This window comes from Arvicanthis niloticus, chromosome 10, assembly GCF_011762505.2.
Source record: "Arvicanthis niloticus isolate mArvNil1 chromosome 10, mArvNil1.pat.X, whole genome shotgun sequence".
Taxonomy (NCBI): domain Eukaryota; kingdom Metazoa; phylum Chordata; class Mammalia; order Rodentia; family Muridae; genus Arvicanthis; species Arvicanthis niloticus.
The window spans coordinates 19,842,855-19,859,726 of record NC_047667.1 but is presented as its reverse complement, the minus strand read 5'-3'; the positions used below and the strand labels follow the sequence as shown (position 1 = coordinate 19,859,726).

The 16,872-nt window shown below is 39.3% G+C and overlaps 1 protein-coding gene across 2 annotated transcripts in view; it reads left to right on the top strand.

Annotated features, from left to right (window-relative positions):
* Positions 1-16,872, top strand: part of LOC117716073 (C4b-binding protein alpha chain) — a 43,754-nt gene that overhangs the window by 10,655 nt on the left and 16,227 nt on the right. For both annotated transcript variants that reach the window (XM_034512922.2, XM_076941103.1), the window contains exons 6-8: positions 7,580-7,665; positions 7,830-8,024; positions 12,762-12,941. In XM_034512922.2, coding sequence (XP_034368813.1) covers positions 7,580-7,665; positions 7,830-8,024; positions 12,762-12,941 — 461 coding nt within the window. The remainder of the gene's footprint in view (positions 1-7,579; positions 7,666-7,829; positions 8,025-12,761; positions 12,942-16,872) is intronic.

The window sequence follows — 16,872 nt, the reverse complement described above, 5'->3', positions numbered from 1 at the left end:
ACCCAATTAGAAAGTATACAATCAATGCAACTTACATTAAATACTGTAGAATAAACAAAAGTAATTTTAACTTGACAATTAAAAGAGCCTTAACACATGTACTAACACTTGTTTGAAATCCAAATCCTGTCCCAACTTTATCTCTTGCTAACATAACATCCTAGAGAACTGCAGCTAACTTCCAAATATGTCTCTGAAAATGCCCAGAACCAGCCTTCCAAATGAAGACTGTTATTTCCAATATTGGATTGATTTCTAGACTAGTCCATGATTGAGTCCAAATAACTGGTCACATTTAAGAAAAATACTAGAGTCATTATAAATTCTCTTTTTGATTCTCTGTTCCACAAGGTCTAAAAACTTAAGGCAAGGCAGCTTGTCCCATCTGGGGTATAAGTAAGCAAAGATGGGTCAGGAATATATGTCCAATACAGCTTCCCAGTCACCATTGTCAGGACACTCAGCAAGCTCACAGGTCAGTATCATTCTTTGTTCTGGCACCAACATGTCTCACCCATCACTCTGGTGCCCACCATACTCCTTCAGCATCCTGCAGAAAAACCACAAACATGCTCTTTTCCCCATATTAAATACCTGATCAGGATCATGTCATATGCCAGTAAGTGGATCCTTCCTTTTCACCTAGGCATAAGTATGCCTAGTTGTAGAGTGCCATAGACACACAGCAGTAAGTTCCATGGCATCCAAATATTTTAAAAAATTTAAAGTAAAAAGAACATGATTTAAATAAATTTGTGGTGTTCAGGGATATACCTCCCCCTTTTTTATTTTATGAAGATATTGTTTTAAAGTTCTATGGGCCCCTTCCACAGTTCCTTGTCCTTGACAATTATAAGAAATCCTAGTAACGTAGGTAATATTAAATTACTGCCAAAAAGTCTCAAATGCTCAATAATAAGTTCCATTATGTTTTTTTTTAATTATTCTTTTTTATTATTGGATAATTTATTCATCTACATTTCAGATATTATACCCTTTCTGCATTCCTCCCTGAGAAACCCCTTATCCCATTACCCCTCCTTCTAGTTCTATGAGGGTGTGCCCCTACCAATCCATCCACTCCCTCTTCACCCTCGAATTCCCCCACATTGGGGCATCCAGCTTTCATGGGACCAAGGCCCTTCTGTCTCACTGATGCCCGACAAGGCCATCCTCCACTAAATATACAGGGTGTTGTTTTCCTAATTTCTTTCTCAGCCTGTTTATCCTTTAAGTAGAGGGAGGCTACTGATTTGTTTGAATTAAATTTATATCCAGCCACTTTGCTAAAGTTGTTTATCAAGTTTAGGAGTTCTCTGGTAAAGTTTTGGGCTCAATTAAGTATACTATCTTATCATCTGCAAATACTGATATTTTGACTTCTTCCTTTCCAATTTGTATCCCTTTGACCTCCTTTTGTTGTCTAATTGCTCTGACTAGGATTTCGAGTACTATGTTGAATAAGTAGGGAGAGAGTGAGCAGCCTTGTCTAGTCCCTGATTTTAGTGGGATTGCTTCAAGTTATTCTCCATTTAGTTTGATATTGGTTACTTGTTTGCTATATATTGCTTTTACTATGTTTAGGTATAGGCCTTGGATTCCTGTTCTTTCCAAGTCGTTTACCATGAAGGGATGTTGAATTTTGTCAAATGCTTTCTCAGCATCTAGTGAGATGATGATGTGGTTTTTTTCTTTGACTTTGTTTATATAGTGGATTACATTGATGGATTTCTGTATATTGAACCATCCCTGCATTCCTGGGATTAAAGCCTACTTGATCATGATGGATGATTGTGCTCTTGGTTTTGATGTGTTCTTGGTTTTGGTTTGTAAAAATTTTATTGAGTATTTTTGCATCAATATTCATAAGGGAGATTGGTCTGAAGTTCTCTTTCATTGTTCAGTCTTTGTGTGGTTTAGGTATGAACATAATTATGGCTTCATAGAACAAATTGGGTAGTGTACCTTCTGTTTCTATTTTTATGGAATAGTTTATAGAGAATTGGTATTAGGTCTTCTTGGAAGGTCTGATAGAATTCTGCACTAAAACCATCTGGTCCTGGGCTTTTTTTTGTTAAGGAGACTTTTAATGACTACTGCTATTTCTGTATGGGTTATAGGCCTGTTTAGATGGTTTATCTGATCCTGATTTAACTTTGGTACCTAATATCTGTCAAGAAAATTTTCTATTTCATCCAGATTTTCCAGTTTTGCTGTGTGTGGGCTTTTGTAGTAGGATCTGCTGATTTTTAAATTTTCCTCAGTTTCTGTTGTTATGTCTCCCTTTTTAGTTCTGATTTTATTAATTAGGATACTGTCTCTGTGTCCTCTGGTCATTCTGAGTAAGGGTTTATCTATCTTTTTGATTTTCTCAAAGAATCAGCTCCTAGTTTTGTTGATTCTTTATATAGTACTTTTTCTTTCTACTTGGTTGGTTTCAGCTCTGAGTTTGATTATTTCCTGCAGTCTACTCCTCTTTGGTGTATTTGCTTCTTTTTGTTCTAGAGCTTTTGGATGTGCTGTCAAACTGCTAGTGTATGCTCTCTCCATTTTCTTTTTGTAGGCACTTAGAGCTGTAAGTTTTCTTCTTAGCACTGCTTTCATTGTGTCCCACAAGTTTTGGTATGATTTGTCTTCATTTTAATTAAATTATAAAAGTCTTTCATTTCTTTATTTCTTCCCTGACCAAGTTATCATTGTGTAGAGCATTGTTCATTTTCCACATGTATGTGGACTTTCCATTGATTTTATTGTTATTGAAGACCAGCCTTAGTTTGTGGTGATTTGATAGGATGCATGGGATTATTTCAATTTTCTTGTGTCTTCTGAGACCTGTTTTGTGACCAATTACATGGTCAGTTTTGAAGAAGAAACCATGAGGTGCTGAGAAGGTATTTTTTTTTTTTTTTGGATGAAATGTTCTATAGATATCTGCTAAATCCATTTGTCTCGTAGCTTCTCTTAGTTTCACTGTGTCTCTATTTAGTTTCTGTTTCCATGGTCTGTCCATTGATAAGAGTGTTGAAGTCTCTCACTATTATTATGTGAGGTGCAATGTATGCTTTGTGCTTTAGTAAAATTTCTTTTATGAATGTGGGTACCCTTTTATTTGGAGAATATATGTTCAGAATTGAGATTTTTTTTCTTGGTTGATTTTTCCTTTGACAAGTATGAAATGTTCTTCCTTATCTTTTTCAATAACTTTCGGTTTAAACTCGAGATATTATTTGATATTAGAATGGCTACTCCAGCTTGTTTCTTGGGACCATTTGCTTGGAAAATTGTTTTCCAGCCTTTTATTCTGAGGTATTCTGTCAATGACGTGCACTTCCTTTATGCACCAGAATGTTGGGTCCTGTTTACATATCCAGTCCAATAGTCTATGTATTTTTATTGGGGAATTGAGTCCATTGATGTTAAGAGATTTTAAGGAAAAGTGATTGTTGCTTCCTGTTATTTTTGTTATTAGAGGTGGAGTTATGTTTGTGTGCTTATCTTCTTTTTGGTTTGTTAGAAGAAGATTACTTTCTTGCTTTTTCTAGGGTATAATTTCCTTCCTTTATGTTGGAGTTTTCTTTCTATTATCCTTTGTAGGGCTGTATTTGTGGAAAGATATTGTATAAATTTGGGTTTTTTTCATGGAATATCTTTGTTTCTCCATGTATTGTAATTGAGAGTTTTGCTGGGTATATTAGCCTGGGCTGGCATTTGTGTTCTTTTAAGGTCTGTGTGACATCTGTCTAGGATCTTCTGGCTTTTATAGTCTCTGGTGAGAAGTCTGGTGTAATTCTGATAGGTGTGCCTTTATAAGTTACTTGACCTTTTTCCCTTACTGCTTTTAATATTCTTTCTTTGTTTTGTTCATTTGGTGTTTTGATTATTATGTGACAGGAGTAATTTCTTTTCTGATCTAGTCTATTTGGAATTCTGTAGGCTTCTTGTATGTTCATAGGCATCTCTTTCTTTAGGTTAGGGAAGGTTTCTTCTATAATTTTGTGGAAGTTATTTACTGGCCCTTTAAGTTGGGAATCTTTTCTTTCTTCTATCATTCTTAGGTTTGGTCTTCTCATTGTGTCCTGGATTTCCTGGATGTTTTGGGTTAAGAACTTTTTGAATTTTTCATTTTCTTTGACAGTTGTGTCAATGTTTTCTATGGTATCTTCTGCACCCGAGATTCTCTCTTCTATCTTTTGTATTCTATTGGTCCATGACTCCTGATTTCTTTCCTAAGTTTCCTATCTCCAAGGTAGTCTTCTTTTGTGATTTCTTTATTGTTTCTACTTCCATTTTTATGTCCTAGATGGTTTTGTTGAATTCCTTCACCAGTTTGATTTTGTTTTTTTTTTTTGTAATTCTTTAAAGAATTTTTGTGTTTCCTCTTTAAGGGCTTCTACCTGTTTACCTGTGTTCTCCTGTATTTCTTTGAGGGAGTTATTTATGTCCTTCTTAAAGTCCTCTATTATCAATATGAGAAGTGATTTCAAATCCAAATCTTGCTTTTCCTGTGTCATAGGGTATTCAAGACTTGCTATGGTAGGAGAACTAGGTTCTGATGATGCCAAGTAACTTCGGTTTATGTTGCTTATGTTCTTGTGCTTGCCTTTTGCCATTTGGTTATCTCTGGTGCTACCTTCACTCACTGTCTCTGACTGGAGCCTGTCTGTCCTGTTATCTTGGTTGTATCAGAAATCCTCAGAGTAAAGCTGTCTCTGTGATCCTGTGATCTTAAGATCCTGGATGTAAGAGATCCTGGGAGTCAGGTTGCTTTTGGGATCCTGAAATCCTGGTGTGACCAAACTCCTGAGATCCTTTGATCCTATTATCCTATGTTCCTGGGTATGTTAGAGCTCCTGGGAGTCCAGCCTTCTCTGGGTTTTGGGGGATTGGGTGCAGAGCTGGCACCCTAAGACTGCTCAGGGCACCAGTGCAGACTGGAAGCATCCCAAGCCACTGACCATTAAGGAGTTCCTGGGTCCCCATGGGTCCCAATTACTCCCTGTTTGGAGGTGGGGGATGTTGTGGCCTCCTCACCTATGATCCTGGGCATGTTAGAACTCCTGGGAGTCCAGCCTTCTTTGGTTTCTTGAGGATTGGGTGCAGAGCTGGAGCCTTAGGACTGCTCAGGGCACTGGTGCAGACTGGAAGGATCCTCTTACTTTGTATTTATAGGAACATTTGGTCCAGTTTTTGCTGCCATGTATTGTATAATTTTAATATGTCCATTAATTTTATTATGTAAATCACTTGTAACCTTTGCTTGAAATGCATTATGAAGTACTTCATTACACTGTATGATGATCTTTTTAAAAATTGAATTAATTTTTAAAGTTAGTGTCATGGTTTGAATATACTTAGCCCAGAGAATGGCTCACACCCAGAGAATTGTGGGTGTGGCCTTGTTGAAACAGGTGTGGCCTTGCTGGAGTAGGTGTGTTACTGTGGGTGTGGGCTTTAAGACTCTCATCCTAGCTTCATGGAGCCTAGTCTTCTCCTAGTTGTCTTCAGAACAAGATGTAGAACTCTCAGCTTCTCCTGCACCATGTCTGCCTTGATGCTGCCATGCTCCTGCCTTGATGATACTGGACTGAGCTTCTGAACCTGTAAGCCAGCCCTAATTAAATGTCCTTATAAGAGTTGCCTTGGTCATGGTGTCTGTTCACAGCAATAAAACCCTAATTAAGACAGAAGTTTGATCAGGAGTGGGGTGTTGTTGTGATAGGCCTGACCATGCTTTTGTTTGGAAGAATGTGGGTTTTGGGACTTTGGATTTTGAAAGTGATGGAATGCTTCAAGTGGGGCTTAATGGGCCATCCTAGTAGGAATAAGGAAGACTTTGTTGCTGAGAGTGATTTGAACTATGCAGATCTGGCCCAAGAGGTTTCAATGGAGAAGAATTTTAGTATGTGGCCTAGGGACAATTTTTGCGGTATTTTGGTGAGGAATGTGGCTGCTTTTTGCCCTTGTCTGTAGAGTCTACCTGACTCTTCAGGTAAGAAGAGCTAAGATAAAGAGGTTTATACTAATTTGTTGACAAAGGAAGTCTCAAAAACAAAACAAAAAACAACAACAGGAGAGACTTTGTTCTCTGATTAAGATTCATGAAGAACATTTTGAACAAGCATAACAAGCTGAGAAAGAAAAACACAAAATATGTGATTTAAGTATTAAAGGGGCACCAGGAAGTAGAATAGAGCTGAATCCTGTGTTCTAGGAGATGAAATATTAAGAGAATGGGACTTTGGGGCAAGATCCTACCCAGCTAACTCTGGATCTGGCTATGGTGGTACACACCGTTAATCCCAGGAGATAGCCAAGCAGATGTCTGAGTTCAAGTACAGCCTAAGACAGAGCAAGTTCTAGGTGAAGAAAAGCTTAAATCCAGACATGGTGGTATATACCTTTAATGTATGTACCCAGGACACAGGGATACAGATCTCTGAGCACAAGGTCAATAGACAGAGCAAGTTCCAGGACAGCCATGCTTAGGCACGTGGAAGGAGTTGGAAAGCAGATAGCTGGCGATAATGTAATAGAACAAGTAAAGGGGGGCCGTGTTCCAGCCCCAGAAAGCAGCAGAACTCAGCAGCCTCAACTAGGTGGCCCTGGCTTTTGAGTCAAGAATAGAAGGGACTACTGGGGCAATTGATGCCGGTTAGCTGGAGCTAAGGAGTTAGTGGTGGTTAAGAAGAGAACAGCATCACTGAGGTGAAATCTTCTGGGAAGTGTTTTCTGAGAGCACAGAGAATCTATGTTCCAGGGGTAGCCAAGGTTGTACCTCATGCTGCAACTGAACTTGGTAATATATGAGAGTCACCCAAGTTGTACTGGTTTTGAAGATATGAAGGGGTCATGAAGAGCAGCTGAGGCTTGGCACTTTGAGAGGCCAGGGTAGGCCATTGGTGAAGGTGCAGCCTCAGTAACAGTTGATGGCCCAGGACTGAAAGGTTCATGCAAAGAAGTTGAGGTTTGGCACCATGAGGAGAGCCTATGAGAGGCTGGTGAAGCCTAGTTGCAGCAGAAAACTCCAGTGTCCTGGAGTTCCCAGTGCTATGGGATGATCACCAAGAATAGCAGCAGCAGTAAAGTGGAGTTAACAGAGCCTAGAGTGCTATAGAGGGCAGAGCTGGAGATGTGATCCAAGCCCTTTGGAAGAGCCCAGAAGATCATGTGTGAATTCCAGACATTGAAACAAGAAGTTGAAGGTGGATGTTGGAGATGCCAGAGCCTTGTGATATTTGCTAAAGAAAGCTGCTAACAGGAAGTTGGTTAAAGCAGCTGAGGAGGAGAAAGAAATTTGTTGCAGTCAACAAAGATGAAAAAGGAGTTGAAGATTTGAAGACCGCCTTGACATCAGACATACATGGAGATTACAGAGTTTGGAGCTTGCCCAACTTGTTTCCTGTCTTGCTTTCAGACATATGTGTCATTACACTTTGTTTTACTCGTTCCCCCCCTCCCAAAATCCTCTTTATGACTCCTTAGCTGAGAAAACATCATTTCTTCATTTTAGTGCCTCTCTGCTTAGTCACCTTTATATAAAATGTGAATTCCATTAATACCTTTGGTTTCTCTTATCTAGATATTTCTTAGTCGGCTCATCCACTAGTTATTGTGAGATCCAAGGCAAAGGAGTTATGTGGAGTGATCCTCTCCCAGAATGTGTAAGTAAGTAGAGATTTTTGTGACTTGGCTAAACACATAAGTGTCTTAGGGGACAAATCTGTGCATCCTCACTGAAACTTGTACCCTCCATGTACACTTGCTAGGACTTTATCTTTGTTATGATGCCGGTCCCTGAACATTTTTTTTCTCTTTTACTAATTTCTCAGTTGTCAAGTGTGGGTCCCCTCCAGATATCAGCAACGGGAACCACAATGGTGGAGATGAAGACTTCTACACATACAGCTCCTCAGTCACCTATAGGTGTGATCCCAACTTCTCGCTCTCTGGCAGTGCCTCCATTACTTGCACTGTGGTGAACAAAACAATAGGTGTTTGGAGCCCAAGCCCTCCTACTTGTGAGAGTAAGTCACAGGGATGTATTGTTTTCAATTGTTTCACTTACATTTTACTTTTTTTTTTTTAAAGGAAGGTGACTTTATTGGGGGAAGTAGTATAATTTAAAGATAAAAATTAATGAGTGTGTAGATGCATCTATTATTTGGCTAAGAGAGACTCAATGCACTAAGGCGCAAGTAACACCATATCACATTGATTTGGAAAAGTAAGTTTCTTCTTATTCATCTGTAATCTGTTCTAAGATGTTAGCTACACTGGCATTCTTGCCTGGAAAGCAACTTGGACATGCCAGCAGCTTAGAATAGAGCTTAGCAATCCAGGTAACATTGGTCTCATGGTGTTTCCATATGGAAATATGGTCTTGCAATCTCTTTAGCAGAAGAAAGAAAAAAAATTCTATCCTTTGTCTGGGAGTGAGCACATCACCACCTTTTTTTTTTAGAACCTGCAACAGGTATGTTGTTTTATATCCTGTTCTTGAGTTGAAAGTATTTATTAGACCTATGAATTTTCTGAAAAAGTCTTTGAAGTGTTTTTGCTTGTTTGTTTGCTTGCTTGTTTTAATATAGGACAGGCTATCAGCAAACAGGGACTACTTTGACTTCTTCTTTTACTACTTATATTCCTTTGTTTCTTATTCTTGTCTTATTGCTCCAGCTAGGGTTTCAAGCACTATACTGTATAAGAGTAGCAAGAGTAGACACCTCCACTAAACTCACTCCAGAGTTTAGAGGAAGTACTGGTTTTGTTTTTTTTCTATTTAGTATGATGTTGGCTATAGGCATAGAAAGCACATGGATCACACATAAGCACCAAGAAGACCAGAAATGTTAAAACACACAGGGCTGTCTCTTCAAAGGGAAAGATGTATAATTTATCTTTCAACAAGGAGGCTGGGAATAGATGTAGTTAATAGCCTGGTGACCTCTGCACTGTTTGTATGAGTTGTCCACACTGGTTGCCCCAGACCCTTTTCCTGAGGTTATCTCAGTCAGTCTAGACTACTACCCTCCCCCAGATCTTTATTGTTTACCTTAAACCTACTTGCTTAGTTAATCTATAAAACTCATCCTTATGGCCGATAGTGCTTGAACTTTACAAGTTTCAATGTAATGTCGTAAGCTTCGCTGTGCATATGGGATTGAGTTATTTGTCACAAGGAAACTTTTACCCAAATTGTGCTGTGCTTAAATATGCCTAAAATACACTGCCTGGAACCAACAGCAGCTACTGAGTCATATTAAACAGAATTTCCTTCTTGCTTCTCCTGGATTGACACTGTGCTGGTCATGATGTTTGCAGAGACCCTGACATATACAGATGTGCTGTTTACAGCCTTTGTAATGTGGAGGTGTGGGCCTCAGATTTCTACCTTTTTTTCAGGACTTTTATCATACAGAAATCTAGAGCTTTGTTGAAGGCTTTATCTGTATCAATTGAGATGATTTTGTGATTTGTGTACTTAAGTCTATTTATGTGCTGAATATTATTACCCTTACCTATTTACCTATGTTGAAACAACATTGGATCTCTGGAATGATACCAACTTGGTCATGGCATATGATCACGTTAATAGGATTTTAAATTTGGTTTATAATTTTTTAAAAAATGTTCTCTCATATAATACATACTGACCACAGGATCCCCTCCCCTGCCCCTAGCCTCTGCTTCCCACCTCCTTTCTCCCCAAAACTCCTGCTCCCTTTGCCTCCCTTCAGAAAAGAGCAGGTATCCCAGGGACATCAAGCAAACACTACATAACAAGCTATGATAAGACCAGGCATGTACCATCACATCAAGGCTGGACAAGGCAGCCCAGTAGTAGGAAAAGGGTCCCATAAGAAGGCAAAGAGTCAGGGACATCCACCACTCCCATTGTTATGGTTCCTACAAGAACACCAGGCTACTCATCTGTAACACATATGCAGAGGACATAGGTCAGCCCTATGGGCTCCCTCATCTCTGCCAGCCCCCATGAATCCCAGTCAGTTGAATCTGTGGGCTGTGTCCTTAGGGTGTATCTATGACTCCTCTGGTTCTTCTATCCTTCCTCCCTCAGAAAGAACTCCCTGAGCTCCACCTAATGTTTGGCTGTGGGACTTTGCATTTGCTGGCATCTGCTATTAGATGAAGACTCTGGTTTCTTTGATGACCATTATGCTAGGCTGTGGTCCCAGCACACTCTGCAGGCAGGACAAACTAAAGATTGAATGTTTTGTGGCTGGGTTGGTGTTCTAATCCCTCCACTTGAGGCTTTGGCTGCTTACAAAAGATGGCTGGTTCAGTCTGTGTTCCCTGTTACTAGGAGTCTTTGCTAGAGTTACTCATGTAGATTCTATGGAGTTTTCATTGCTCTAGGTTTCCACCTTGCCAATGAAATGTCTCCCAAATCTGTTTGTTTCTCCCCATACTTTCTCCCTTCCTCTACCTGATCCCTTGTGTTCCTAACCTTACTTACCTCCAGTCTACCCATGAAACCTATTCTACTTCTATTTCCTAAGGAGATCCTTGCGTCCCCTCTTAAACCTTCCTTGTTACTTAGCCTTTCTGGGTCTGTGGACCGTATTTATGGTTGTCTTTTACTTTACAGCTAATATTCACTTATAAGTCAGTATATATTATATATGTCTGTCTTTATGGATCTAGGTTACTTCACTCAGGATACATTTTTCTAGTTCCACTCATTTGCCTGCCAATCTTAGGATGTAATTGGTTTTAACAGCTGAATGATATTCCATTGTGTAATTGTATCAAATTTTCTTTGCCCATTCTTCAGTTGAGGGATATCTAGGTTGTTTCTAGTTTCTGACTATGATGAATAAAGCTGCTATGAACAAAGTTGAGTGCATGCCCTTTCAGTAGGATGGGGCATCCATTGGGTATATGCCCAGGAGTGGTATAACTCAGTCTTGTGGTAGATCAGTTTTCAATTTTCTGAGTAACTGCCATATTAAATCCCGTTTTCATCAGGGAAATTGGTCACCATGTGGGTTCTTGGGATTGAACTCAGGTACTTAGGCTTGGCCAGCAAGTGTCTTTCCCCACTGAGCCATTGGCTGTTACCCCTTGGCCATTGTTTCTATCTTGACTATGATATATACTGCAAGAGGTTCTTCTCTTGTCATGTCTATTTTGGACTCTAAATGCCTCTTTTATTTGAAATCTTTCTTTAGATTTGGGAAATTTTCTCCTATAATTCAATTGCGTAGATTCTGTATGCTTTTTGTATTTTTTTATACTTCTTTCTTCTGTGCTGTGGACTCTTAGATTTTTCCTCTTGATCAGTGATGGTTAGTGTCACTTATCAGTTTTACCAAATGTAGAATCACCTGGAAGATGGCTTCCTGGGCATACCTGTAGGGAATTATCTTCACTGTGTTAACTGAGGCAGGAAGAATCCTTCACTCATCTTCCTGTATGCACAGTTACTTCTCTGGGCTTTTCCTCACACAGGGGTTGCAGCAGGCTACACTAAGGCTCACTGACCTGTGGCTGTTTCTTATCTCAGGACCGTAGGGTAGCTCACTTGCAGGAAGAGACTTTCATTCAAGATTAAGCCTACTTTGCTGCTGCCTCCAAAGCCAGATAGTCCTGTGACAAAAGGAACTTTTCTTTATGGCTGGCCCATCTGCCAGAGGAACACCTGTCTCATCAAAACCCACAACTAGATTTGAATAATGAAGGTTTTTAGCTTGTTTTGAGAGTCAGAATTCCCAACTTTTTGTGTGGCTTACCTTTGGGTGACTTTCACTCCCTTAGTTCACAGAGAACTGAGTAGTGGAGGCTATGTTAGGCTTGCTTCTCTGTGCCAAGGGTCTTTTCCCCCCTCTGTTGCTCTTTTCTGGCATATATCTCTATCTCTATCTCTATCTCTATCTCTGTCTCTATCTCTATCTCTATCTCTATCTCTATCTCTATCTCTATCTCTATCTCTATCTCTATCTCTATATCTAATCTTCTTCACTAGTTTATCCAGAGGCATTCCCCTAGCCTTCCATCTTCTATAATATTCTCATTACTATGTATCTGTTAATTTGCCAAGAAATGTGTTTTTTGTTTTTTTTTGTGGTACTTAGGGTCTCATGCACACTTGGTCAGTACCCTTCCACTAAGTTATATGCCCAGATACCAGCTTCTCTGTGATAATGAATATGATATGTGTGCATATGTATGATTGTGTGTGCATGTGTCTGTATTTATGGTATGTGTGTATGTGTGTGTGAGCATGTATGTCTGTATTTGTGTGTGTGTGTGTGAGCATGTATGTCTGTATTTGTGTGTGTGTGTTTGTATGCCTGTATTTATTGTGTGTGTGTGTGCATTATGTTTGTATTTATAGTGTGTATACAAGTGCATAAATGCCATCATATATATGTGATGGTTAGAGGACAACCTTGGAGTTTGGTACTGACCTTTTTCTATGTTGAGGTTGCTCCTGCTCCTACCTTGAGACATGGTCTCATTATGTAGTCCTAGCTTTCCAAAGACTTGAATTAAAGGTACACTCCATCATGTCTGATCTTGCTTCTGTGATGCATATACCAAGATAACTGTCCTTCTAGCTTTAGGGGGAGTCTCTTATCATAGGATCACTGGAGTCACAAATGCATGCTACCATGCCTGATTTTTATGTAGGTTCTTGGGATTAGAACTTAGGTCCTTACGTGTACTTTACCCATTGAGCCACTGCTCCGTATGCTTCATCTTTTAAAACGTACTTATCTTTTCTCATAATTCTGTAGGAATCATCTGTCCTCAGCCAAACATTTCACATGGAGTGATTGTTTCTGGATATAAACCTACCTATAAATACAAAGACTCTGTTAGATTTGACTGCGTGAAAGGGTCTGTCCTCAGAAGCAGCAGTGTAATCCATTGTGAAGCTGATGGCAACTGGAGTTCTTATCCGATTTGTGAGCTCAGTAAGTATGGACCATGAGGAGTTTCACAGTTAGCATCTAAAGATACTCAGATATATCTGTGTGGATATACCTGCATATCTTTATTTGGAATCATAGAAATTTAAATTTGGATTAATAATTTTATCTTGTCTTCTTGTTGGAAAGAGTATGATTTCAGTATTCCTCGCAAGGTCATCTGTCACCCGTGGTCATTCACACTCTAGTCCTAAGGATAAGCATTGATACTGTTGATGTAGAAGATTGATATTCATATTTCATTAATTTTTGGCAGTTTGTTGGTATTGTCTAATAAAATGATTTTGAAAGATGGATAGTAAAATGTCCCTTTTGAGGATTTGTATAAAAGTATTATGTGGACTAGCTACTCTAAAATGATTAACTTGTGGATCATTATAAGAGTGATAAAAGTTATAATAGTAAGTTGGAACTAGTCTTCTTTCATAAAAAGAATTCAGGCAACAAGTCAATTGTGGGCAGCATTATTGACCTAATTTGGCAGATGAGGAAACATTTTCAGAACCTGAGTGACTTGTCAAGGCCACACAAATTGCTAAGAACAGGAGGCCAATGATGCCTCTTATTGTACCTGTGAGGCATTCTGAGCCTCTATCTTCGGGGCTTCTATAACAGTTGGATAATTAAGTAATGGGGCAGTCTCTATCCTGGACTGGCATCTATTAAGCTGACTAAAACTAGTAAAGTACCATTCACTGTGTCTTGGAGAATAATCAAAGGAGTTACAACAAATTGAGAAGCATTTGTCTAGCAAGTCCATGGATACTTGATAGAAGCATTGAAAGGCCATTGAACTGAACTAGCAACAGCACTAACCCTATGAGAGCTATTTCTGTGGACTCAGGAATGGCAGTACCTATTGCTGTTGGGTAAAAGGTGTGCTTGGGATGCTCTGTTATTGAGTATTGTGAATTTTCCCAAGTTCCACGCTGTGAAAAGCTTAATTTATGCAGATGTCAGTAGCCAGATGTCTGGTCTGTTCCTTCATTCAGCTTCGGTTACACAGGACAGAGAATCCAGGGGAGGCAGCTGTAGCAATTCCATTTTCCTGTTTCTGAACAGGTGCATCTTGGGGAAAAGTGTTCTAGTAGGCTGGTCAGTGAACTGTCACCTCCATTTCCCTATTTTATAGACTTGAAAACCTCAAATATTGATGAATTTGATTGTTTTGACTCTGCTGTAGAAGATGTATGTTTGGTGCTGGGTGCAGTTGGATGCAGGACTACTTATTGACACACTCCTTTTCCCTTTTCACAGCTTCTACACTATAGGAAGAGGTTTACTGAATAAAGTGACTTATTCTTTTTGTCTTTTTTTCATTCTTTTTTTATTATTATTTTTATTAGTAACTTTTTTGTAAATGTTAATCAAAGGCTTTATAAGTTTGGTAATGCTCAATAACAAGAGGCCCATACAATCAGAAGTGTAACCCAATACCCAACCTAGAACAACCACCTCCATGTTTCCCCCCTTTATCTCCTAGCTCTTCCTCTCCTTCTCCTCCTTCTCTCCTTACTCCTCCCACCTTAGCACCTTCTACATATCACCCTTCCTGTTAAAATAAAAAACCCTTTTCTCTCAAAATACAATTAGAGCATAACTATACCAATTTGTATCAGCAAGGTACAAGATAGACCTAATACCTAGTCTATCATTTTGTTGACTAAGCAGAACCTCTGTCATCTCTCCTAACTAAGAGACTTAGTTCTGAACCTGGCTTTTTTCTTGGCTTTAGAATGAGTGTTAGCTGAAAACCATCTTCTCAAATCTTTTCTCTCAAAGTAAATAGCCAAGATTGGCTATGAGACTATAAGTCTTCAACCCCATCAGAAATCCAGAATGACTGAATTAACTGAAATTATGGGAAGCACAAAGGATAGCTTTTAAACATTAGCCAATTTATAGAGACCGCTGAACACCTGGACAGTCCCTATACTACAAGACGTTGGAGCATCCAATCTTCAGCCTTCTGACACAGGATTATGACAGGCCTAGTAAAGCAGAATTATTAAGGGCTGATTACTCTGTCTTGGCAGATATAATCATTGACTATTCTGCAAGTGTGTCCTTTTCTGGACAGTAATTTGTCTGTAGGTGAAAAGAGGCAATTCTTGCCTAGTGGCTGTCTCACCACAACTGGAGTAACTCCAAAGATGCTCAGTTTCTTCTTAGAATCTGAAGACAGGGAAGCTGTCAAGAGCAGACAGCTCTCTCATCAAAATGAACATTACTACAAAAATGTTTGTAACATCAATTCTGTGGGCTTCTGACATTTTGAAAACCAACTATCCATGTAAGGCAATCTGGACTCTTATCTGTTAACTCCTCTCAGCTATTTCTAAATAAAATATAGAAAACATCCTAACAATAAACTCAGAGCCATGAATTTACTATAGGCCCTTAACTCACAGGCTAACCATCTCAAATCAGTTAAAAAAGTTAAAGAAGGACTGGGTCTAAGCCTTGTATTCCTAAATGTGTTATATAGGCACAATGCCTATGAGAGTAACAATATTTATCTCACTTTTATATCAATAAGAAACTCTTGTACCAGTGAATACCTTAAATTTGAAATCAAAGTAAATTTTGTACCATTTAAGAAATTATAACTTCAGCTTAATAACAGTTAAACAGATTTCTACCAATAGGTTATGGCTATTCAAAAACTCCTAGCTATTCCTTCCTGTTCCAACAAAACCACTACTTTTCCCTAGAAAGACAGCCCAATATTAACCACCTCAGTCCCCAAGCCCAGGGACTAGAGGCACCAACTCTTTATTAACTTCTTCAAGCTGATTAGGGGCATTGAAATATTAGAAGAGGGGCTGGGGGAAGAGTAAATTGATAACCCTCTGATGTCTGTGTCTTCATTGCATCTAGCTGGAATTCCAGGACATCAGAAGTTTGAGCAGGTCTGCTCAGCTTGCTTGATGAGTAGATACACCAAGGCTGTGTATTTTGCAATATGCAATTCTCAAAATAAATTTTAGTATCAAGATAATTTTTTTTGTTTGAATTCTGGAATCTAGTCTTCTGGTGGCCTGCCTCTGTCATGTCTAATCCATATAATTCTGGGAGTTTCTATGAGGGTGTGCTCCCACCATCCTCCCATTCCTGCCTCCCTGCTCTCAAATTCCCCAACATTAGGGAATCCAAACTTTCAGGCACCAAGGCCCTCCACTTCCACTGACCTGACAAGGCCACCCTCAACTACCTATACAGGTGGAGTCATGAGTCCCTTCCTTTGTGTTCTCAGGTTGGAGGTTTTAGAATGGCTACTACAGCTTGTTTCTTAGGCTCAGTTGCTTGAAAAAATTTCTTCCATCCTTTTACCCTAAGGTATTGTCTGTCTTTGGAAGTGACTTATTCTTTCCAGTTCCTGTCTATGGCAAAATGTAACCACATTAAGCTAATTAGGCCAATCTCAAAAAGAAAAACATCACCTGTTTTCTCTCCTTTATGGTTTTTAAATTGCATATGAGTATATAGAATTTCATGTGAGTATATTCTATAAAGGTAGAAGCAAAATAGAGTGGTATGCATTTTGGGATCCAGCTGTGGTTCCGCATCCTCCACTTTCTCCTGCTCAGGGTATCTACACACAGCTGCATACTAGGCTGGAAGGATGAAGCTGAGTCTAGAATGGGTAGAATTCTGCAGGATTTTAGTCCAGATGGAAGAGAATACTGGGGGTGAGAGTGTTGGAAGAGGCTGTGGGGAGGGTGGGAGAGAAGGCCTTCTCCAAGGATCTTAGCGTTACACCTCTTTTAGGCAATGGCCTGATGGTCTTCAATAAAACAGGTCTCTAAGACAATCTTAGCGTGTGCACATACCTTTATTTGGATTAGGCTTGAATGCATATACTTTATTCGGGGTGAACCAGGGGTATATGTGGACTTTGGAGAGTGGGAAGGAG